The sequence below is a fragment of the Anolis sagrei genome, chromosome X, assembly GCF_037176765.1.
Source record: "Anolis sagrei isolate rAnoSag1 chromosome X, rAnoSag1.mat, whole genome shotgun sequence".
In the NCBI taxonomy this organism is placed as follows: Eukaryota; Metazoa; Chordata; class Lepidosauria; order Squamata; family Dactyloidae; genus Anolis; species Anolis sagrei.
This window is the reverse complement of record NC_090034.1, coordinates 75,013,463-75,039,710: the sequence shown is the minus strand read 5'-3', so window position 1 is coordinate 75,039,710 and position 26,248 is coordinate 75,013,463. Positions and strand designations below refer to the sequence as shown.

The 26,248-nt window shown below is 43.1% G+C and overlaps 1 protein-coding gene and 1 pseudogene across 1 annotated transcript in view; one reads left to right on the top strand and one right to left on the bottom strand.

The window, feature by feature from the left end:
• MAN1C1 (mannosidase alpha class 1C member 1) overlaps positions 1-17,975 on the top strand; it is a 287,547-nt gene extending 269,572 nt beyond the window's left edge. Inside the window, exons 10-12 of the mRNA XM_060784442.2 lie at positions 5,714-5,886; positions 11,924-12,039; positions 17,086-17,975. Of these exons, the coding sequence (XP_060640425.2) occupies positions 5,714-5,886; positions 11,924-12,039; positions 17,086-17,209 (413 nt within the window). The 3' untranslated portion in view covers positions 17,210-17,975. The remainder of the gene's footprint in view (positions 1-5,713; positions 5,887-11,923; positions 12,040-17,085) is intronic.
• A 567-nt stretch (positions 17,976-18,542) lies between these two features.
• LOC132780709 (mannose-1-phosphate guanyltransferase beta-A-like) lies at positions 18,543-19,681 on the bottom strand (annotated as a pseudogene).
• Positions 19,682-26,248: the final 6,567 nt, after the last annotated feature.

The window sequence follows — 26,248 nt, the reverse complement described above, 5'->3', positions numbered from 1 at the left end:
TACTTCCCTGGAGACGAGGACGTGGAACAATGGCTTCAAACTACAAGAAAGGAGATTCCATTTGAACATGAGGAAGAACTTCCTGACTGTGAGAGCCATTCAGCAGTGGAACTCTCTGCCCCGGAGCTTGGTGGAGGCTCCTTCTTTGGAAGCTTTTAAACAGAAGCTGGATGGCCATCCGTCGGGGGTGCTTTGAATGCAATTTTCCTGCTTCTTGGCAGGGGGTTGGACTGGATGTCCCACAAGGTCTCTTCCAACTCTTTGATTCTATGATTCTGTGTTTCAGAAGCATTCTCTCCTGACGTTTGCAATTTGCCACCTTGATTAGCATTTAATTTTACCAGTATTAAAAAAACTCTAAAATCATACCAGTAAATAAAGAACAACACTCAAAAACAGGGGAATTCCATACAAGAAGCCAGCTAATCGCCTCCCAACAACGGATTCCCTCAGGCAGTAAGAAGCCAGACCTTGAAACCACAAGGCCATTAAATGGAAATAATGCTTCTGAAACATGGCCATACAATCTATTATTATTATTATTATTATTATTATTATTATTATTATTATTAAAATTTATTTATACCTTGCATTATCTCTCCCAAAGGAAACTCAAAGTATTAGCATACAATTTAAAATATACCAATAAGCAAACATCAAAACAGAATTAATTATAAACAAATAATTAATATATTCAAAAACTCACAGTTGGAAACCATTTAAACATATTCTACCTGACCCCTGAAAGCCAAACAAAAAAATGGAAACCTGTGCAACTTTCTCTTTTGTTTCATCTGAAAATTGGTCTTTCATTTCGTGCCTTCCAAATGGACGGTACTAAATGAATACCCAAATTAAACAAATGAAACAAATATTTCGCATTATTTATTTATTTATTTAAAGCGTTTATATCCCGATCTTCTCAACCTCCGTAGAGGGACTCAGACTGGCTTACAGCAAGGATTCAATGCTAATAGTACAGTCTGAAAAATCATATAATAACGAGTTAAAATACATATAGATTAAAATTACAAATAAGCCAAATCGCCAAGATAAAATCATGTCCAATTCAGTCCGTATGTGTGGTCGATAACTTTCAACCATTACTCTAGGAATTCTTCCTTCCATAGCCAGGATTTCACCAGCTTCCTGAAGGACAGGAGGGATGGGGCAGATCTGATTTCAATCAGAAGAGAGTTCCATAGCCGAGGGGCCACCACAGAAAAGGCCCTGTCTCTCGTTCCCGCCAGATGCAATTGCGAAAGTGGCGGGTCTGAGAGCAGGGCCCCACCAGAAGATCTTAATAGCTTTAATGGTTCATAGGGGAGAATACATTCAGACAGGTAAACTGGGTTAGAACTGTATAAGGTTTTATAGGTTAAAACCAGCACTTTGAATTGTGCTCGGAAGCTAATTGGCAGCCAGTGGAGCTGGCGCAACAAAGGAGTTGTGCGCTCCTTGTACCCCGTTCCCATTAGTAATCTGGCTGCCGAACATTGGACTAATTGCAGCTTCTGGGCAGTCTTCAGAGGCAACCCCACATAGAGAGCGTTGCAGTAGTCAATTTGGGATGTAACCAGAGCGTGGACCACCGTGACCAAGTCTAGTGACTACTAGTTCAGACGACTATGAAACAGAGAGGCAATATGGCTCTTTCTATCCCTTGTTGGGAAACCCAAGTTGCAGAAGATAGGTGTAAGGATATAGGTGTAGCTCATGCCACTGTGGAAACAGAATGTTGGACTAAATAGGCATTGGATCTCATCCAACACGGCTCTGCTTGTCTTGTTATAACCACAAAAGATAGCAGAATGAAAAAAAGAAGGGTGTGCCAGTGAAGAATGTATGGATGTGTGCTTAGGCTGCATTTTAGAGGGTTTAGAAACTGGTTGCAGTGATGGACCAACAACTTTAGAACAAGTGGCTTTTGTGGAGGAAATCAGAGAGGATGTGAGAGAATGTGGCCAGTGACATGCAAACGGGTTCAAGTTACAGAGGGAAAGGCAAGCATCAGAAGAATAACATTTAAAAATGCAGGCGATCTCCAGGCAGCTGAAGGTGTCAGCTGTCTGACATTTACATGTTTTGTAGCTGCTGCTGACAAAAATGCCAGAATAACAGTAGGGGACACAGATTCCCTTCAGATACTGCCGGTTATGGTGCCTGACTCAGTGGTGTCAGGTGAAGAGGGCATATCCCCCATCTGCATTGATTTGTCCCCCTGTGTGGGGGACAGCCAGGCATTGCTATCTTGAGTAAATTGCTCCAGAGATAATGGAATATTCAGCTGCGCCCAGAGCACTCTATGCTTTGCATCCGTCGGTGCCCCCTGGGCCCTTTTCCCTTGAAATGAGAAACTGCAACTGAGCATTAGCCTAGAACGCAAGCATAAAAAACAAATTGGCCATCCCCACCGGGATTGCTGTTGTGTCTTTTTGCTGTGCTAGAGGTGAAAAGTGCCTCCTAGTAGCTGTTGCTAAAGGAGCCGTTCTGTCAAGGTGCCTTGCCTTTTGCTTTTTATTTCGTTTGCTAATGTAAAAAAAGCCAGTTTGATGCAGAGCAATGATTTCTCTAGTCCAGTATTCTTGTGCACACAATGAACTGTAAGAGCTCTGCCCAATGCAGTGCTCATGGGCAGTGTTCTCATCTGCTCTGACCAGTTTCTACACAGTGCTGTCCTTTAAAATGAACACATATCTCAAGGACAAGGCTGAATTAGTGGTGAAGGCCCTGGAGTAGATCTAAAAACAGGATCTGACAGCACAAAAACCTCCATGTATGAACCCATTCTCAGTTCTTCCCGGTACTAAGATGTGTCAACTGATGCCATGCACTTTTGCTCCAAGTAACATCAGGAAATTCAGCAGCTGACCAGGGGAAATTATAATACAAGGTATAGTAGAGCACCGAGACTGTGGCACAGCTGGCTGGGAGTCAGCTGCATTAAGATCACTACTGACCGAAAGGTCATTAGTTCGAAGCCAGCCCGGGTCGGAGTGAGCTTCCAACCAATTTGTGTAGTTTGCTGTCGACGTTTGCAGCCCGAAAGACAGTTGCATCTGTCAAGTAGAAAATTTAGGTACTAATTTATGATGCCATAAAAATCTCCAGCAAGCATGCAAAGAATGAGAAAGTACTCCATCAGTATCACAAATGGACAGTGAAGCAACAGCTCCCCTGGTGGCCAGAATACCCTCATGAAAAAAGCTGGAATCTTAAATAGCCCTTGTGTGTCTATGGCATTGAAATTTTGCCATGTATATGTACATTGTAATCCGCCCTGAGTCCCCTGCAGGGTGAGAAGGGTGGAATATAAATACTGTAAATAAAATAAATAAATAGAGTCTTGCTTATCCGACCTTTGCTTATCCAACATTCCATCTTTTCCTATGCCCCCCTTTTCCTGATGCCCCCCTTTTCCTCCAGCATTTCCCCTTCAATTAAAGAGCGCTCCCCAACTCTCTCTCCAGTCCCAATAAGTGAAAAAGGCAAGACGAGGAGGAATGAAGGGGAAAAAGAGGCAGGACTGGAAGTGGAAGCATTTTCCCTCCTTCCCTCTGTGATTCCCACACTCCTTTTCCACATCTGGGCACTTCCTGCTCGGCTGCTCTAGCCCCGAGGCATTGCCTTGCCTTAACCCTATGACTCCATGCTGTTAGTGTTCTAGGTGTCTAGCACCGCGTTGGACAGGTAACAGTAGGAGACTCCATATCATCCAACGTTTTGCTGGCCTTTTTATGTTGGTTAAGTGAGACTCTATTGTACACCCTTTCCCTTTGGAACTGAGCCTATGGGGGGTAAGGGCTTAGAACAATTGCATGCATTGGCCCATTGATAATGTGGAGAGAGAAAACTTCTGTTTTCCTTGTTTGAGCACTGAGGTCTGCTAGGGGAGCTGTCTTATATTTCCTAGCTGTGAGAGCAGTACAGTCTGTGATGTCCTTCTCTTCCTTGGTCCACCGCCTGGGACCCTAGGTAAAGTTAAAGGTTTTCCCCCGGCATTAAGTCCAGTCGTGTCCAACTCTGGAGGTTGGTGCTCATCTCCATTTCTAAGCCGAAGAGCCGGCATTGTCCGTAGACACCTCCAAAGTCATGTGGCTGACATGACTGCATGGAGCACCGTTATCTTCGCGCTGGAGCAGTACCTATTGATCTACTCGCATTTGCATGTTTTCGAACTGCTAGGTTGGCAGAAGCTGGGGCTGACAGCGAAAGCTCACGCTGCTCCCCAGATTCGAACCACCAACCTTTCAGTCAACAAATTTAGCAGCTCAGTGGTCCCCTGAGACCCTATTTACTCTATTTATTGGTGCCAAGTAAAAACGTAATTCTTCACCAACACCTTTAGGTGATCTTGACCGCCTATATTACTGATTGTTTTATCTACTTGTTTTATCTTGTCTTATTGTCTATTGTTATTATTGTGACCAAATCATTTCTGGCCCATGTAATCCTAAGCCAACCCGAACATTGGTTTTCTTCGCAAGCTTTGTTCAGAAGAGATGTATCATTGCCGATCCTCTGAGGATGAGAGAATGTGACTTGTCACCCAAAGTCACCCATTGGGTTTCAGAGCTGAGCAGGGATTGGAACACCCTTTTCCAGAGCTGTAACCTAATACTCCAACCACTGCATCACGCTGACTCCCTTTTTTGTTAACTACAAGGAAAGTAAGGTTACAAGATACAAAGAATGAATATATTTTAATAAAACTTACATTGTTTTTCCACATAATCGCCATTCAGTTCAATACATTTTCTCATCCGTGGGACAAGTTTTTGATGCTTCTGTCATAGAAGTTTTTCAGCCAGTTCATCACTTTAATTTTCACCTCGTCATCAGAAAAGTCTTTTCCACCCAGGTGTTCCTTCAACTTAGTGAACAGATGATAGTCACTTGGTGCGAGATCAGGGCTGTGAGAGGGCTAGCTTCAAACATCCCAAACAAATGAAGTCAACAACTCTTGTGTTGCATGAGCAGTGTGCAGACACGCATTGTCATGAAGGAGACAGACTCCCATCGTCAGCATCCCATGACAATTGTTTTGAATGGCTCTGTGAAGTTTCTTCAGTCTCACAATATATTCCATACCCATTTTGTCACATGCTGTCTTGATATTCTGTCCTCTCCATAAACTGGAATGATATGGCGAGAAATCACAGCAGAGTTCATGCCTGTAGCATATAAGTATCATATTACAGTATGGACTTCGCACTTGGAGGGAAATGCAATGAGGATGCTTATCTCTAACCTTCACCACAACGCCAGTCGATGAGCTACTGATGACTGGCACTGCTCATTCGCTTCCGCTGCCTTCATGCTACACGGCAGTGATACCAACTTCCCCTGAGAAAATTCCCCATGAGAGCTACGTGCCTTGTAACTTTACTTTCTGGATAACCCGCGTATCTATACACTCTAAAATCTTTAGTTCCAGGATGAGATATAGACATTTTAAATAAATAGCTAGATCCCGCCATAAGTGCAGATTCATTGGGGTTGACAACTGGAGCAAACCCCCTCTCCCCTTTGAGCTGGCAACATTCCCACCCTGTTCGTCCTTTAACTATTAGGATTTCACACAGGTCTGTTTCCACTTCGTAATTGTCAGTATGCATGTGTTTTAGGAGGGATCCCTGACCCCTGCTTAAGAAATCAGCCTCCTTGATGTGCCAAGCATTCTCTGACTCTGTTTAATGTATTCCTTTGCTAGAGACCAAGCTGGGTCCGGAAGCTTTTCGCTTTGATTCTGGTGCCGAAGCAATGGCCACCCGCCTCAGTGATCGGTATTACATCCTGCGCCCCGAGGTGGTTGAGAGTTACCTGTACCTGTGGAGGTTGACGCATGATCCCAAATACAGGCAGTGGGGCTGGGAAGCTGTACAGGTATGCAGAGGGAAATGCCACAATTTTTTTTTAAGGGAGACCAATGGGAGCTGGGTAGAAATATTGGAATGCAGCAATTCAGATTTTTTTTGCAGATGAGGAAATGGTTGATATCTGTTCTATAGAACATGGCTATAATTTGGAAGCAGCCGGTGTGATCAGGAATCCAAAACCAAGTCTATTTTATGGAAATGCTCAAGCAAACAGGGCAGAGCAAAGTTGACTTGACTAATAAATGACTAAGTGAGTTACAGGCTGGATCTACACTGTCGTATATCCCAGGATCTGATCCCAGATTATCTGCTTATCCCAGATTATCTGCTTATCCCAGATTATCTGGCAGTGTAGACTTATATAATACAGTTCAAAGTAGATAATCTGGGATCAGATCCTGGTATATAGGGCAGTGTAGATACAGCCATAGTGAACAAACAGTATTTTCTATGAACTATTTCATGATACACAATCCATCCATAAGAGAAAGATGTGTATAGGCCAGCGTTTCTCAACCTGGGGGGTTGGGTCCCCAGGGGGGCCACAAGAGGGTATTAGATGGGTCACTAAAGACCATTAGGAAACACAGTATTTTCTATTGGTCATGGGGGTTCTGTCTGGGAGGTTTGGCCCAATACTATCAGTGAGATTCAGAATGCTATTTGATTGTAGGTGAGCTATAAATTCCAGCAACCAAAACTCCCAAATGTCAAGGTCTATTTTCCCCAAATTCCACCACTGTTTACAGTTGAGCACATTGAGTATCTGTGCCAAGTTTAGTCCAGATCCATCATTGTTTGAGTCCACAGTGCTCTCTGGATGTAGGTGAACTACAACTCCCAAAGTCAATGCCCACCAAATCCTTCCAGTATTTTATCTTGGGCATGGGAGTTGTGTGTGCCAAGTTTGGTTCAATTCCATTGTTGCTGGAGTTCAGAATGATCTTTGATTGTAGGTGAACTATAAATTTCAGCAATTACAACTCCCAAATGACAAAATCAATCTGCCCCCTAACCCCGCCAGTATTCAAATTTGGGTGTATTGGGTATTTGTGCCAAATTTGTTCCAGTGAATGAAAATACATCCTGCAAATCAGATATTTATATTACGATTCATAAGAGTACCAAAATTACAGTTATGAAGTAGCAACAAAAATAATGTTATGGTTGGGGGTCACCACAACATGAGGAACTGTATTAAGCAGTTGCGGCATTCGGAAGGTTGAGAAACACTGGTATAAACAGTCCCTGAGTTACAAACATCTGACTTACAAATGACTCACAGTTACAAACGGGTGAAACAAGAGGAAGAGAGAGAAATCTACCACTCGGAAGGCAAATTCACTCCTGAGAGCTATTGTGTGGTAATGGTGTCTCCGCTGAAGGTGTATCACCAATCCTTGCTTCCACAACAAGCCAAATTTTTCAAAATCCAGTTCTCACAGGAATCGAAAGTGAGGTGAAATCTTCTGAACAGGGGCACAGACAGCAAAACAAACACCGCAGGGGCGTTAACTCTTTCCTATGCAATCCAAAGCTTGGATAGATGGATGGATGGATATATAAGTTGAAGTTATACTTTAAAATTGTATGTGTTCCCACTTATATACAAATTCAACTTAAGAACACACTTACAGAACCTATCTTGCTTGTAACTTAGGGACGGCCTCTGCCCTAAGTGTGCTAAAAAACAAAACTTGCATGCCACAAAGTCCGGCTGCCACTGGCAATGCCCCTTTTCTGACACCTTTGGCTGTCCCTCCACATGTTCAGGATGTCAACTTGCTGAAGCTCCAACTTGTATGGCCAGTTGTCAGGGACTGTAGAAATTGTAGTCAAACCCATTTATTTTCCCTCTTCAACTCTAAAAAAGCAGTGGAATCTGCATTTTCTAGTTTCCCTTGTTGTGGAGTGCTGCCCTCTATGATTATGGTTAACACCAAGAGTCCTTGTGAAATGAATGTGTGGCCAAGACCTTTTCAGTCACCCAGAGAGGTCTTTCTCAGTTTGTTTACAGCCATGGCTTTATGGCAAGCACATCCCCAATAAGTACTCTAATTATTAGATAATTATCCCCTGAAAACTAGAGAGCGAGATGTTTTTCTTCTAAAATTGAGTACTCTGGGTATCTTAATGCAGCTATTCCTGCCCTATTTGAGAGGTATTAATTGAGCACTAACTGAGTTTGAGTCCTTGATTATTAAAAATTATTTAAACGTCTGAGGATAGGGAACACAGATTTGTCAAGCTGTCCTATAAAAATACAGAACTCATTAGAGAATGGTGTATCTTCTTTCAGGCATACCTAGAACACTGAAATTTGGCACAGAATGCAGTTCTAAGATGGTGTATAGTCAAGAATTCTGAAATAAAGGCTATTCCACAGCAATGGAGAGAGAAAGGAACCCAGAACACATATTGTCCCCAAAGGATTTACTGCCCAGCCCTAATTTTGCCCCTCTGAGATGGTTGCATATTTATTTATCACACTAGCTTGGAGACCCAGTGGTGCCCGGGTTATTAGAAGAAGGCATTGTTTTTTGGGGATGTTAGGTAATACCGCTGAAATTTGGTCCAGATCCATCATTGGCTGGGTTCAGTGATCTCTGGATAAGGGTGAACTACAATTCCCAGGCAATCACCCCTAAACCTTGACAGTATTCACAGCTGGCCATGTTGGGTCTGTGTGCCAAGTTCGGTCCAGAACCGTCATCGGTTGGATTCAGGGCTCTCTGGATAAGGGAGAACTACAACTCCCAAATCTGAGGTCAATCACTCCCAAACCAGGCCTGTATGCACAGCTGGCCATGTTGGGTCTGTGTGCCAAGTTCGGTCCAGAACCGTCATCGGCTGGATTCAGGGCTCTCTGGATAAGGGAGAACTACAACTCCCAAATCTGAGGTCAATCACTCCCAAACCAGGCCTGTATGCACAGTTGGCCATGTTGGGTCTCTGTGCCAAGCTTGGTTCAGATCTGACGTCGGCTGGGTTGAGTGCTTTCTGGATGCAGGTGAACTACAACTCCCAAAATTAACATCCATTCCATGAAACTCCTCATTATGTTCAGTTGGTCACTGGGTTTCTCTGTGTGCCAAGTTTGGTCCCGGTCCATTGTCAGTAGGGGAGGGGGTCACAGTTTCTCTGGATGTAGGGTGAGCTACAACTCCCAAAATCAAGGTCCATTCCCCCAAACCCCTGCAGTATGGTCATGGGGTTTCTTTGTGCCAAGTTTGGTCCCAGTCCATTGTCGATGGGGGTCATAGAAAGGGTAGGAAAGGGTTAAGGGAGAGGCAGTGGACAGGATTATACAAATTGCACAGCAATGGAGAGAGAAAGGAACCCAGTGCACATATTTCATCAATTTGGTTTTCTTTTATTCCTTTAGGTGCAGAATAGAGTTTGACATTTGCGATCTAATTAATATTACTGTCGCTGTCACCAGTTTGAGTTGGGAGTTTGGGGCGTAGTGATGTGTTTATTTCAGGGAAAGGGGAGATTTCCAAGCTCAGAGCCTTCTCCTTCCCAATATGCTGCCTTTAACAGCATCACCTCAAGATTTTCCCCCTGTGGACAGTGCTTCATCTTCCCTCATCAAAGAGCCACCTTCAAAGGACTGAAAGATCATGCTGAGTCAAACCAAAACCTTATCTAGTCCAGCATCGTCTTTCCCAGATGTCCAGTTGGAGGTTGTCATGTCACGTATTAGTGAATATATATATATCAAACAGCCTACATCCAGTTGCATAATATTTCAGGAAGTCTCATCCAGTTGTTGGTATTTGAGAACTATTACAAAGGCTGGATGTAACAGAAAGGTCCATCCATCAGACTCCTTGCAACACTTTACTTAGGCGATCCCTCGCTGTCTTGAGTATGATGGCCTTCCAAGTGCGGTGTCTTGGAGGTGGGTACATAGGTGACTGTGGAGCCCTATTCTTGATCCACAAGTTCTTCCACAGTGAGGGCATCAGTTTCCAGGTGGAAGGCGGTCCAGGTCAGGGTTGGCTTGACGCATCTTCCTCTTGGTACGTATCTCCCTTTTGCCCTCCATTAGTGCTTCTTCAAATTCCACAGCACTGCTGGTCACAGCTGACCTCCGGCTAGAACGCTCGAGGGCTAGGGCTTCCCAGTTCTCGGTGTCTATGCCACAGTTTTTAAGGTTAGCTTTAAGCCCATCTTTACATCTCTTTTCCTGTCCACCAACATTTTGTTTTCCGTTCTTAAGTTGGAAGTAGAGTAACTGCTTTGGGAGACAGTGATCGAGCATTCAGACAACGTGGCCATTCCTGTGGAGTTGATGGTGTAGGAGCATAACTTCAGTGCTGGTGGTCTTTGTTTCATCCAGCACACTGACATTTGTCCGCCTGTCTTCCCAAGAGATTTGCAGGTTTTCCGGAGGCAGCACTGATGGAATTGTTCCAGGAGTTGAGTGTGACATCTGTAGACAGTCCATGTTTCGCAGATGTGTAACAGGGTTGGGAGGACAACAGTTTTATAAACAAGCACCTTGCAGAGTTCAGGAGATGTTGTATTTCAGTGTCAATATTGACTTTTGTTACACCATTAAGCTGTATTTCTGGCATTGCAGAGGGATTGGCTGGTGATTGCCAGAAGAGCATTTTGGTTTTCTCAATGTTCAATGAGAGGCCAACCTTCTTGTATGCTTCTGCTTTTGATAAGGCCAATTGGCTAATCAATAAAAATTATTGCTGTTGTATGCTTCTGCAAAAGTATTTAGAGTGGCTTGTAGGTCTTCTTCTGAATGTGCACAGATTACGTTATCATTGGCATATTGGAGTTCTGTAACAGATATTGTTGTGACCTTGGTTTTGGATGAGACCCTTCCTGAAATATTATGCAACTGGATGAAGGCTGTTTGATATATATACTCACTAATACAGTGGTTCTCAACCTTCCTAAGGCCGCGACCCCTTAATACAGTTCCTCATGTTGTGATGACCCCCAATCCTAAAATTATTTTCGTTGCTACTTCATAACTGTAATTTTGCTACTGTTATGAATCGTCATGTAAATATCTGATAGGCAGGATGTATTTTTATTCTCTGGACCTTGGGAGTTGTAGTTGCTGGGATTTATAGTTCACCTACAATCAAAGAGCATTCTGAACTCCACCAGAGATGGACTTGACCCAAACTTGGCACACAGAACGCCCATGACCCGCAAAAAATAATGAAAGGGTTAAGTGAGCATTGGCCTTGAGCTTGGGAGTTGTAGTTCACCTATCTCCAGAAAGCACTGAGGACTCAAACAATGATAGATCTGGACTAAACTTGGCACGAATACTCAATATGCCCAAACGTGAACACTGCTGGAGTTTGGGGAAAATAGACCTTGACATTTGGGAGTTGTAGTTGCTGGGATTTATAGTTCACCTATAATCAGAGAGAATTCTGAACCCTACCAACGATAGAATTGGGCCAGACTTCCCACACAGAACTCCCATGACCAACAGAAAATACTGTGTTTCATGATGGTCTTTGACGACCCCTCCAACACCTCCTCGCGACCCCCCCCCCCAGGGGTCCCGACCCCCAGGTTGAGAAACACTGCACTAATACATGTTCAATAGATGATTTCCACTCTGGTGGGAAGCTTCCCATCAACAAGGTGAAGTATCATATCAATGAAAATGGAAAATAAGGTTGGGCAGTAACACATCCCTGTTTGATACCTGAATCCACCTTAAATGGGTCACTTTGGGAGCTATTGCTGTCCAAGACTCCTGCCATCATGTAATTGTGGAGGAGCCACGGGATGTTCACAAATTTGTCAGGGCATCCAATTTTTTGGAGGGTGGTCCCTGCAGCTCATTGGTCAATGGTGGCCTATTTTCTTGGACCCTGGGGGAAATCATCAGCTCTTCTGTGGGAATGTAGGCTTTTGAAAAGCTGGATTCATCTTGCAAAACTACACGGGAGAAATGCAATCAGTTAGGATTAACGGGTGACTTGTTTGCTGATCTGCTGTTGCTGGAAGAGATTTAACTTGGTCTTTTCCCCCCTCCTTCTCCTCCTCCAAACTAGGCATTGGAGAAAAACTGCCGAGTGGAAGCAGGTTTCTCCGGGATCCGTGACGTTTATGCCTCCACCCCAAGTCATGACAACATGCAACAGAGCTTTTTTCTGGCAGAGACACTAAAGTAAGTCTCAACATCTTATAAGACGGGGTTGCATTTCCTTGAGCCTTTGCAGAATCTTGGGATGTACCTTGGAATAAATTCACAGGCTTCTAAGAAGAGCCCTTTGTCAATTTGCTTTTGAATGTGGATGCTTTGTTGGATGGAACTGGTGGGGTGGGATTGATGCCTCCATCCCTGCCATATGTATCTTTTGAAATTGCCAAGAGGGGTTAGCTTATTTTTCACAGTCTTCTCTTGAAATAATGTAGAGACAAAATGTACAGAGGCAAAACAGGGGGCTCAGGAAATAGTGCTGTGATCTTCTTGCTGGTGTCATGTGTCAGCAAACTGAATGCTGGCTGCCTTTATTCTTTGGCTGATCCATTGTTGCTCTTTTTTCCTGGGAGAGAGCTGCTTTGGGTCCCATGGCAGAAAAAAGGGAATATAAATAAAATAAAATAAAAATATTCCACAGAAAAGAGGCTCATGGCACTTTGATCTTTTTTTGAGCAATGTCTATTTTGTCTGCACTAAATCATGATTTCTCAGTGCTTCTTGACGTGCAGCTGAGACCAGCCTTACATGTACAGTTGGGGCCAGAACTGTGTCTTATATCCATTTCAGTTGAAAGTAGTAATCTGAATTCACTCTAAGACAGGGCTGGAGAACCTTTTGCCTTTGGGGTGTTTTGTATTTCAATTCCCATACTTTATTAACATTGCTGAACAGGGTTTCTGGGACCTGAAATCCAGAAGCTCTGGAAAAGCAAAAGTGTATTCAGTGCAACTAAATATTCTCCAATGAGATATAACTAGTTTCACCATGAGAAAGGAAATGCTTCCAATGGGTATGCTGATCAAACACATATCTGAAGTGATGGGAATCGGAAGCATTTTGGAATTACATGTTTTTTGCATATAAATAGGCAATCTTGGAGATGAGATGCCAGTCTAAACATGAGATTCATTTATGTTTCATATATACCCATATATACTCGAGTATAAGCTGACCTGAATATAAGCCAAGAAGCAAAACAAGAGGAAATAGAAGCCAGAGACATGGAATTCCAACTAAGGTTAAGAAATATCCAAGAGGACATGAAAGAAAACATAAGTGAGAAAGTAATAGAGATTCTAACAGAGCTAATGGCATGGCCCAAACAGGAAATGAAAGAACGGACGGACAGGATATATAGAATCAACACAAATTTCAAAATAAAAATAGATACCAATAAAATTACATTACTTGAGGCATCAGTAGGTTAAATGTTTATGAATATTTACATAAAACTGTAATTTACGATAAGACTGTCCAACTGATTAAACCATTATTCTAACCTTCTTCAATGTAAATGTGCTTACGTATCCTTCCAATAATAAGAAAGAGAGTAAAATAATAAATGTAACAATAATAATAATAGTAGAGTAAAATAATGGAAATGTAATAATAACAATAATAATAGAGTAAAAGAATAAATGTAACAATAATAATGATAATAGTAGCGTAAAATAATAAATGTAATAAAATAATAAAATGAGTAAAATAATAAGTGTAATAAAAATAATGGAGTAAGATAATAAATGTAATAATAATAAATGTAATAATAATAATAGAGTAAAATAATAAATGTAATAAAATAATAGTAAGATAATAAATGTAATAATAATAATAATAGAGTAAAATCATGAATAATTTTTACTAGAGTATAAGTTGAGGGGGGCTTTTTCAGCCTAAAAAGGGGCCGAAAAACCAGGCTTATACTCGAGTATATAGGGTACCTTATATACATTGCCTGAAAGTAATTAAGTCTCCTTGAAAGAGAGAAAGTAGGATACAAACACTATAAATAATTTTATGAGTGAAAAAAAAATAGATTGAACCATCAGAAAACAAAGGTGTCACTCTCATGGTCATCCATGTCGACCATTTTGGCTTTTGAAGCACTTAGTATTGGAATTCTAGATAAGATATTCTCAACCTATACTTTTTGGAACCATTGATCTTCTGCCACCCATTCCTAATTATTGTAGAAGGCTTGGCTACTCCCCACTTCCCTTGTGTTCAATTTTCTGGGAATTGGTAAGCCCACCCCTCAGATTTGTCTGACATTTACAGCTTCCAGCTAACTTTGGACAGATGATGGGCAGAGGAATTATGCTATGCAGAATTAGCTCATAGATAAGTATTCATTACGGAGAAGGCAACAAATCCCCTTTTGCAGTCTCATTCATTTGCTAATCACTTTTTAAAAAACAAATGTTCCTTCCAATCTGAATCAAAAGTGTAACTCCTGGCAAAGAAAAGGTCGTTTTACTCAGCCATGCGCTGAATGCAAGCAGAATGCCAATACAGTAGCCAGAAAGTGTGGGGTAATGATAGCTGTGTAAGATTAAAGAGCCCTTGAGTAACTAAGACTTTTCATTTGCACTGAAGTGCTTAAACACCCAAATGGCACCATGAATAAATGATTTAAATGAGTAAGTGGACGGAAGCCTTTACAGAAATGAATCTGAAGAGTAGAAATGATGCCTTCCATTCCCTTACCATTGTCTCCTAGTAGAGGCAGTTGTGATGACCCTCATTTGAGAGGGGCTCTTCCCTTCATGTTCACCGTTCCTCAAGCCTACACAATTTATGACCCCTCAAGCCAAACATGAGCCCACTATATGCAGAAGCCTCAAGATGGAACAATAGTGGAATAGTCTGCTTTGGGGTGTGATGGAGGTTCTTAAACAGAGGCTGGATGGTCATTTGTTGGGAATGCTTTGATTGTGCATTCCTGCATGGCAGTGGGTTGGATTGGATGGTCCTTGTGGTCTTTCCAAATCTATGATTCTAGGAGACAAGATTGGCAAACCCTGTCATTTAAGTTATTTCTATCCCCAGGTAACAAAAAGGAGGTTGATGGAGACTTCTATGGGCCACCATGTAAGGTTGGTGGCAATGCGGGCCTGTCTTAGCCCAGGTGGTAAATGTCTGTCTCACTAGGCGGTGCTGGACTTCCATCTCCTATCTTCTCTAACCAACATAGCCAAAGGCTTTTTCTGTCAATGGCCATGTTCCCTTAGAAGGCAATCTGTGGACAAGTTAATTTTTTGGATAAAAACGCCCAGAACCCTCTGGCCTCTGCTATACAGGAATGCACAATCAAAGCACTCCTAACAAATGGACATTCAGCCACTGTTTAAAAACCTTAATCACATCCGAGGCAGAGTATTCCACTGTTGAACAGCTCTTACTGTCAAGCAGTTCTTCCTAATGTTTGGGTGGAATCTCTTATCTTGTGGGTTGAATCTATTATAGGCTAGAGCAATGTTTCTCAACCTGGGGGTCAGGATTCCTGGGAGGTCACAAGGGAGTGTCAGAGAGTCGCCAAAGACCATCAGAAAACACAGTATTTTCTGTTGCTCATGGTGGTTCTGTGTGGGAAGTTTGGCCCAATTCTATTGTTGGTGGAGTTCAGAATGCTCTTTGATTGTAGGTCAACTATAAATTCAAGCAACTACAACTTCCAAATGTCAAGGTATATTTTCCCCATACTCCACCAGTGTTCACATTTGAGCATACTGAGTACTCGTGCCAAGTTAGGTCCTGATCCATCATTGTTTGAGTCCACATTGCTCTCTGGATGTAGGTGAACTACAACTCCAAAACTCAAGGTCATAGCACAAACTCTTCCAGAATTTCCTGTTGGTCATGGGAGTTCTGCATGCCAAGTTTGGTTTGATTCCATCGCTGGTGGAGTTCAGAATGCACTTTGATTGTAGGTCAACTATAAATCCCAGCAACTACAACTCCCAAGTGATGAAATCAATACCCCCCCCCCCAACCCCACCAGTATTCAAATTTGGGTGTATTGAGTATTTGTGCCAAATTTGGTCCAGTGAATGAAGATACATCCTGCATATCAGATATATGCATTACGGTTCACAACAGTAGCAAAATTAGTTATGAAGTAGCAACGAAAATAATTTTATGGTTGGGTGTCACCACAACATGGAGCCCCCGGTGGCGCAGTGGGTTAAACCTCTGTGTTGGCAGGTCTGAAGACCGACAGGTCGGAGGTTCAAATCCGGGGAGAGCACGGATGAGTTCCCTCTGTCAGCCCCGGCTCCCCATGCGGGGACTTGAGAGAAGCCTCCCACAAGCAGGCCCATAGCCAGGATTTCGATTCAGGGGGGGGGGGTGAGTCTGAGTGAAAGCGGGTCCACCCTAGCAAACCTTTTGTATCATTACCCCAACACCCCCAAGCATATGGGATATATTGAGTATGGTGATCAGATCATAGAATCATAGAATCAAAGAGTTGGAAGAGATCATGATATGAATAAACATAACAGTTTAAATAATGCACCAGTAAGGTCTTTTCGCTAACCACCATGACAATTTCGGGGGGGGGGGAGCTGAAGCCCCCAAGCTCCCCCCCCCCCCCCGGCTACATGCCTGCCCACAAGGATGGTAAAAACATCAAAACATCCTGCCACCCCCTGGGCAATGTTCTTGCAGATGGCCAATTCTCTAATACCAGAAGCGACTTGCAGTTTCTCAAGTTGCTTATGACACGGGGGGCGGGGGGGAACACAACATGAGGAACTATATTAGGAGGGTTGAGAAACACTGCCATAGAAGAACCCTGGGAATATTTGTATGCAAAGCACACACTGCTGCTACATTTCAGATCTTCTCCAAACACCTATACATGTTTTACAGCAAAATACTTCCAGTGAACCTGACTCTACATGAGAAACTGCTCAAATAGAAGACAATTTGCATATTGTCTGATCCAACCATTTACAAAAATTAGAAAACAGGATGAAGTGGCAATGTTTCAAGTAAAGAAAGCCAAGAAATATTGGAATTGAAAACAAAAATAATGTTATAGTGGGGGGGGGAGGGCACCACAACATGAAGAACTGTAATAAGGGCATTAGGAAGGTTGAGAACCACTGGGCTAGAGGATTCTAGGACTCATAATCCAAAACTGAACTTCCTTGAGCTGTTCAGTTCCAGACAATTTACATACGGGCATCTCATGTTGGCTTGCCTTCTTTCCTCTCTTTGCTCCAGGTATCTCTATCTTCTCTTCTGTGAAGATGATGTGCTGTCTCTGGATGACTGGGTGTTCAACACAGAAGCCCACCCGCTGCCTATCAACCGCACAGACTTTAGCCTAAAGACAGGTGTGCCGTAAGGGGGCCTCCTGCTCCCTTCGCCCCAACATCTACAGTGAATGCGGAGGGTTACCTGCTTCATCTTTTCTCTCTCCTTTCTGATAAAGGAGTGTATGTTCTCAGAAAAGTATTTTGGGGGCATTCGTCCAATTCCGGACAGTCTTATATTGGGGAGTATAGAAACTGTGAAACAAGTACCTTCGTGGTTTTTCTTTTCCTCTGTGAGGAAACACTTAAGCCTGATATGGAGATGTTGGATAAAATGGGCCATAATACGTGCAAAATCACGGACATTCCTTTCTACGGAGAATTTCTATGGAACCCACAGACTTGATTTTCAGTGGCCAAAGGATCAGGAGTTTGCCATAAAACAGATGTTGGTTTGTGCCACTCTTCTTCTCAGTCTACCTTGTGCTCCTTTTTTTATATGCAGTTGATTTTATCACCTTTCTCATTTGCACTCTTTTTTTTTCTTTCCCTCAAGATTACACACATCGTAAGCAGTCTTGTTGCCATAACTGATCAGAAAGTGTCTGCAAAATTCTGCAAGTGTTTGTTCTTTTTTCTCTATCCGCCCCATGATTTTAAAAGATGTTTACTGAATTCCCCTTCATGTGTATTTCTTTGTCTTCTTATATTTGAAGTTCTTCTTAGCTTTTCTTTGTTTTGCTTTGTTTATACCTTTTGGTTTCATTTGGAGCTCAATATTACAAGGCACTTGTCATGATTTCATTTCAGTAATACTCAGAGATGTAAAATAGAATAAAAATTTCTGTCGGAGACAAAGTCCTGTTGGATGGCTCAGATCTCTTATTATTTGCACAGATGGTTACAGTGAAAACCAAGCAATTGGCAATTGCATAAAGCCAAAGCCTAAGCTGCAGGAGTGAATGGATGGGGCAGGAACAATTGTGGGTAATGGGCCTTGATCCAAGAAGAAAGGATGGCCATCTGTCATGGGTACTTTGATTGTGCTTTTCCTGCATGGAAGGGGTTGAACTAGATGGCCCATGTGGTCTTTTCCATTATTCTATGATTATGATTATGGGTGTAATCTAAAGCACTAGAGATTAGTCATGTGCATTTTGGCTAAAAGACATACCATTTTGGGGTCCGTTTGCATCTAACCCCTCATTTTGTTTACCAGAAAGTTACCCAAAAGGTAACAAATGTCTGGTTGCTCCTGACACGATTAATAAATAAATAACCCAAAAAGGGAGGGGTGTTTTCCGTTTCATTCGGCAGAGATTCGGCCCGTTGGCTACAATGGGACAGTTTAAAGGCTCAATCCTCAGCTATTTTAAGGCCTATGTACATGAAACCTATACTCAGTTGTAGTTGAGAATTCAGCAAAGTGTCCCAACTGCCAAGGCACAGAGAGGGATATCTCATAAGAGGGCAGAAGAGGAAGGCTCCCAATCAGCAGGACACACACTCCACATCCAGAACGCCTACATAATGATGCGTGGCTCTGGTACAGATTCGGCAATAGGCAACACGTTGGCACCATTGAGGTAGAGTTCATCATTCACAATGACATCCTCTCCTAGCACCGTCACATTCTCCATCCGCACCCATTGTCCAGCATTCAAGCCAGGAATGGGAGCGGATCCGGACGCCATCTTCTACCACTACGCCTGCCCCAATGGTGACATTAGGACCAATACTGCAGTTTGATCCAATCTTGGCAGTGGGGTCCACCAATACATTCCCCATAAAGCCTTGTCCTGAGTGCAACCGCTCAGGCTGCTTCAGCCGGAGGGACTGTAGGTACATGCACATGCCAGTCAGGAAGTCTTTGGGCTGCCCAATATCCATCCAGAACCCTTGGAGTTCCATGGCATACAACTGGCCTTGCTCTGCCATCACTGGAAAGATTTCCTTCTCAATTGAAGTTGGACGCAGCTGGATTCGTTCTAACACACTTGGATTAAGGATGTATATGCCAGCATTGATCTTGTTGGAGCCAAAAACTTGGGGTTTTTCAACAAAGCAGTGTATACACCCAGTATCTGCATCACACACCACTACACCATATTTGGAAGGCTCCTCCACGTTTGTCACTACAATTGTGCCCTCTTTTTTCATGATGCCTGTGGAAGCACACCATGTCTGTAAAGGGGAAGTCACAGATCACATCACTGTGGAGCACAAAAAAAAGGCTCAGAGTTCTCGACCAACAATTCCCGGGCAAGTGCCAGGGGGCCAGCTGTGCCCAGCAGTTCCTTCTCATGTGACAGGGAGATGTGAACCCAACCTTTGCTCTTGTTCTTTCATCTCTTTCTCTAAAAGTTCTGACATATAGCTAACAGCAAGGATAACATGATTCACACCTGCCTTGACCAGGGCCTCCACCTGGTGCAGCAGGATGGGCTTGTTGCAGAACTCCACCAGGGGCTTGGGGGTGCTGAGGGTCAGGGGCCACAGCCGCGTGCCGTAGCCACCCACCAGGATCAGCGCCTTCATCCTCGCCTAGCGGGACCAGGCCCAGGTCGAGGCCTGCCACCCTTCTCGCTCACCCGCCACCGCCCCTTCCTCCCCGGCCTCCCCTGTCCAGCTCAGCCAGACCCGCCTGCCAGCAGCCCTTCAGACGCGGAGGCCTGGCAGCAACGAGTTGTGCCACCTCACCCACCGCTCCCGCTTCCTCCTCACCCACAGTGCCCAGAACCCAGCTCCACCCACTCAGTTGTAGACCCCATTTACAACTGTAGGCCTGCCAAGTTTCAAAACAATTCACCAATTTACTGATTTATTAGAATTATTTTAAGTTTTAAACATAACAATTTTTAAAATAAGGCAAACCGCAAGAGAGTGTTCTGGGAATTGTAGTCGCTGGTTGTGTCCATTCTCATCCAATAAGAGCATAGACATCATCAAGCTTTTTACTGGCTGAGAGACACACAGAGAGAAATTTCCACTCCAAGAGGAACTTTCAATGGCCATCCTATGCTAGTGCCACTGGGAAAGCTAGTTCTAAGGACCCTCTCTGGAGAATGAGATAACTTTCCAAGAAAAAATGGAGGAGGCTTCTTCTGCCGGGAAGAGAAAAAGAAGCCACAAACCCCTTTACCTCAGGTATTTTGTGGACTTAACTCTTTCTGAAAATAATAATAATAATAATAATAATAATAATAATACTTTATTTGTACCCCGCTACCATCTCCCCAAGGGACTCAGTGCGGCTTACATGAGGCCGAGCCCACAACACAGCAATAACAAGCAAAAACAACAATAATACAAGCAGTAAATAAAACTCATAACAGCAAATAAACAATAAACATTAGCAATAGCACGACGACATTTAAAAACCTATGGCTGGGCCAAATGTAATGATTAAAATTTTAAAATATGCTGGACATGGCAGGTAAAATATGATTAAGGTGGATTTCCGGGAAGTGAAGGGTGTGCAAAAACAATCCTAGGTCCTTAATAAAGTGCATTTAAGGACAAATTGCTAGGAGTTTCTTATTCTGGGAAGGCACATTTCACCACGTTTTCAGACTCCTCCTAAAGATTGCCAAGGTTGGGGCATGCCTAATGTCCTTAGGGAGTAAATTCCAGAGACAAGGGGCCACCACCGAGAAGGCCCTCTCCCTCGTCCCCACCAGTCGTACCTGTGACAGGTGGGAGCGCGAGCAGGGCCACTCCAGATGATCGGAGAGATAGTGTGGGTTCGTACACAGAAATGCGGTCACGCAGGTAGGCGGGTCCCAAACTGTTTAGGACTTTGTAGGTAAGAACCTGCACCTTGAATTGGGTCCGGTAAATGAACGGCAGCCAGTGGAGCTCCTTAAACAGAAGGGTTGACCGCTCCCTGTAAGGAGGGCCAGTTAACAACCTGGCCGCCGCCCACTGGACCAACTGAAATTTCCGAGCTGTTTTCAAGGGCAGCCCCACATAGAGTGCATTACAGTAGTCCAATCTGGAGGTGACTAAGGCGTGGACCACCCTGGCCAGATCCGCCTTCACGAGGTACGGTCGCAGTTGGCGCACGAGTCTTAATTGTGCAAAGGCCCTCCCGGCCACCACCGACGCCTGAGCCTCAAGCGTAAGTGATGAATCCAGGAGCACACCCAAACTGTCTCTCTTAATTCATTTCATTGATCTTTTCGTCTCTCTCTTCCCCTTTCTATTTTCGGAAATTACACGAAAATAGCCCTCCGAAAACTACGAATCTTTCTGTTAACAGTGATTTGGGCCCAACTCTGGTAGAGATACAGCTTTATACCAAGACTGGCTCTTCAGATATTGCTTAATTATTGCTCCATGTCCAGACTAATTTAAAGATTATGGGAACCACAGCTAAGGTATGGGTGATGATTACACAGACAGCAATATTAGCACAATACAAAGCAGGAAGAGGGTTAGGGTTAGGGTTTTCCTTGACTTTCTTCACAAGAACCTCAGCCATTTTGACCTCTACATTGTTCTTTGTGACCTTTGTGGAGTCTGACATACACACACTCAGTCTCTGCAGAATTCCATTCAAGAAACTTATGATATTTGGCTAAAGCAGTGTTTCTCAACTTGGGGGTCGGGACCCCTGGGGGGGTCGCAAGGGGGTGTCAGTGGGGTCACCAAAGACCATCAGAAAATAATATTTTCTGTTAGTCATGGGGGTTCTGTCTGGGAAATTTGGCCCAATTCCGTTGGTGAGGTTGAGAATGCTCATTGATTGTAGGTGAACTATAAATCCCAGCAACTACAACTCCCAAATGTCAAGTTGCACAAACTTTACCAGTGTTCACATTTGGGCATATTGAGTATTCGTGCCAAGTTTGGTCCAGATCCATCATTGTTTGACTTCCCACTCCTTTCTGGATGTAGGTGAACTGCAACTCCAAAACTCAAGGTCAATGCCCACCGAACCCTTCCAGTATTTTCTGTAGGTCATGGGAGTTCTGTGTGCCAAGTTTGGTTGAATTCCATCGTTGATGGAGTTCAGAATGCTCTTTGATTGTAGGTTAACTGTAAATAAAAGCAACTACAACTCCCAAATGACAAAATCAATCAACCCCCCAAACCCACCAGTATTCAAATTTGGGCATATTGAGTATTTGAGCCAGATTTGGTCCAGTGAATGAGAATACATCCTGCTGCATATCAGATCTTTACATTACTATTCATAACTAGCAAAATTACAGTTGTGAGGTAGCAACAAAAATAATTATATGGTTGGGGGTCAGCACAACATGAGGAACTGTGTTAAGGGGTCACGGCAATAGGAAGGTTGAGAAACAGTGAGCTAGAGCTTTGGTGTGTGCTGAACCCCCAGCTTTTGACACTTGGTCTGGTGATCCCTATCTCCTTCCTTTCCCATCAGTGCTCTCTGCTGCCACAGAAGGAGAACCTCAGAAGAACTTTGCCACCTCATTAGAGGTAAAAATAAAACTGTGGACAAGTCTACATAGGGACCACCAAACGCAGCGCCCAAACATGAATCAAGGAACATGAAAGGCACTGCAGGATACTTCAACCAGAGAAGTCAGCCATAGCAGAGCACCTGATGAACCAACCAGGACACAGCATATTATTTGAGAACACGGAAATGCTGGACCACTCTAACAACGACCATGTCAGGCTACACAGAGAAGCCACTGAAATCCACAAGCATGTGGACAATTTCAACAGAAAGGAGAAAACCATGAAAATGAACAAAATCTGGCTACCAGTATTAAAAAAAAAAACTCTAAAATTACAACAGCAAAACAACAGAGAGGAAACAATCAAGGACATCTAATCACCTCTCAACAAAAGATTGCCCCAGGCACTGCCAGGCCATCAAATGCTAATCAAGGTGGTCAGTTGAAACATTCACACCTAGCTCCAACAGACAAGAATTCTTTGTACCACCGTGGTCATTCCACAGATATATAAACCCACTTTCCTAGTTCCAACAGACCTCACTACCTCTGAGTACCTCTTGCCATAGATGCAGGCAAAACGTCAGGAGATAATGCCTCTAGAACATGCCCATATGGCCTGAAAAAACCTACAACAACCCAAAAGTAAAACTCCTTACTCAATGTCATTCTTTAGTAAAATGTTCTGTGGTTTCACCCTCTGCCTGGTTTGCATTTTCTTTCCTTGATTTTATCCTTTTGCCTCCATCTCCGACACTGTCCAGATTGTATGGCCACAAAGGATGGCATTTCTTCTGAGTTGAAATAAAAAAATAAAATAAAATTTGTAATATGACAAATTAAGATATATCAGTTAAAGCAGGTATGGGCAAACCCAGGCCCCGGGGTCGAATGCAGCCCCCTTGGACTCTTTTCTCAGGCCCTCTCACCGTCTTATCCTTCCTTCTTTCTCATTCCTTCCTTCCCTCCCTCCCTTTTGTCACTTGAATAACCTCAAGTGACAAAAGCAAGCCAACGGCTCCTGCGGAACAACAACCAGTATCGACTTGAGACAACACCATATACACTGAGAAAAATAAAAATAAATAGAAAACAAACAACAGCTTTGGTCCACAATTTGAAAAAAAACAAAACCCTGATATGAACTTCCTTCTCATTCCTTCCTACTTCCCTTCCTTCCCTCCCTTCTTCTCCTTCCTTCCTTCCCTTCCACTATTTTGTCCTTCCTTCCCTCTTGCCTCCCTCTTGCCTCCCTCTTTCTCCATCCATCCATCCTTCCTTCCTTCCGTTTTGTTTTTTCTTCCTTCTTTCTTTCCTCCCTCCTTCTCTTCCTTCCCTTCCTCCATTCCCTTCCACCAATCCTTCCTTCCACCTTCTCTCTCTTTTGCCTTCCTCTTTTCCTCCTGGGAGATGTTTAGACGGGAGAAGAGAAGGTAGAGAAGGAAAAAGTGTGTCCATTAGACCTTGTATTGCTTACTCCTGATATGTAATCCTAGAATCCTAGAGCTGGAGAAGACCCCAAGGGCCATCTAGTCTAACCCCCTGCCATGCATAATCAAAGCACTCTTGATAGACAGAGTGCAGAAAAGCCTCCAGTGTAGAAGACTCCACCACAAACCCAGGCAGCCTATGCCACTCTCCAATAGCCTTTACTCTTGAGAAGTTTTTCCTAATCTTTTCAGTCAAATCTCTTTTCCTGCCATTTGAAACCACTGCTCCCTTGTGCCCTGGTTTCTAGGGTAGAAGAAAGTCAGTTTTCCCCCTCCTCCTCAATGGAACACCCTTTGAAATCTTGAAACATCGTTCTCATATTCTCTCCTGTCCCCATCTCATCCTGACGAGTTTCACAAGCAAAAGGTTGACAGATTGGCTCAGGACGATCGTCGTATCACTCAGAGAGAAATTTCAAGCATAATCTGCATTTCACAAGAACATATGGGTCACATTATTGTTTTGCTTGGCTATTGGAAGATCTGTGCACAATGAGTGCCCAGTATGCTGACGACGGAAATGAAAGCGCACAGACTTGAAACTTCAGAGACTGGATCTCACTACCGTACGGCATCCTCCATACAGTCCAGATTTAGCACCGTCTGACTTCCATCTGTTCCCGATAATGAAAGAAGATCTGCGGGGACATCATTGTGCTTCTGAAGAAGACGTTGAGAGAACTGTGAGACGCTGGTTGCAGAAACAGAGTGTCAACTTCTTCTGTGACGGCTTCAGAAAACTTGTTCATTGTTGTCAGAAATGTATCCAATTGCCTGGTGATTATGTGTAAAAGTGAATAGTGGTAGTTAAAGAGCACATTCTAAGGATTATTTCTGTGTTTGATTTCTTAAAATATTCCCATCCAAACCCAAGTAACGAAGGTGGAGGCATTACTTTTCATTCAACCCTCGTACAATGCAGCCCATTCTCCCAAACCACAACAGAATAACTAGAATGAAATTAGGCTGGCTGCCTTCAGTAGAGGGTTGTAGGCCTGGGTAACAACGGAAAAATTTGTTTCTAAAATCGATTCGTTTTTTGGGGGTTTTTGCGTTTCGATATTTAAAAGAATTCCGAAATTTTTCTTTTAAAAAGTTCGATATTTACGAAATTTTGTAAATGTAAAAAAAATTACGAAACATTAACGAAACAAATACGAAACAATAACGAATCGATTCGTTAATGGCGGACGCGACCACGCAATACGCTAAAAAACCTCCAAATGGGACAGGGGGAACTTCTGAAGCTTCCCTCTCCCTCTGTTGTTGACTGTTGGTGTGATATTATAATTTTTTTTCACTAATTAAACAAAAAACAACTATAAAACTTGCCCCAGACATGCGGAAATAATAACGAAACGACCTCAAACCGATAACGAAACGAATACATAATGAATCCGAAGCATTTATGAAACGAATTTAAAAATTCGTTTCGTTTTTAAGTTGCTCTAGAATGGTTCATTATCGCTTCGTTATAAAAAAATAACGAATTTTTAACGAATTACGAATTAACGAAACGAAACCGCCCAGCCCTAGAGGGTTGCACAGCCTGGGAGGAGGAATGGGACTTGTAATCCAAAACATCTGGGAGCCACTAGGGTGGAAAGACACCTGAATAAGGTTCTACTTAGTTCAGTGTGCTTAACTGTCCTACATGAGATAATCAGATTTTAAGTATCATCCTGCGACCCAGATATTTGTCCTCTTACTTTCTTCAAAGGGGGAACAACTAAAACAAAACCCACAAGAGCATCTTTAGAAGCATTTCTTTCTATTCATGTAGGATTATTTGTTGTTCTTTCCTTCACAAACACAAACGAAAGGGGAGAAGAAAAACATTTCACGCAAGCTAAAAAAAACAAAAGGTTTCATTCTGAATCCGTACCTCTTGAAATCACAGAGAGAGGACAAGTGTCAGATGGGGACAGGATAAGGGCACTGACAAATAATCTGCTCCCAGACAGATAGTTGTTAGTAAGTAAAAAGCTTTGGGAATGAGTCATCCTGTTGAGAGGTTTTGATAGCAGAGAAATAAGCCGAGCCCCAAGTAATGTTACAGTGGATTAAAATATGCTGCTGGTGGAATCAAAGGCTTCCTTTTCACAAATTGGTCAGTGTTATTCCAGCTTTGGAGTTTGGTTTTTGAAATGCTACACAATATAATAATATATAAATGCTCACTGGAGGGAAGGATATTAGAGGCAAA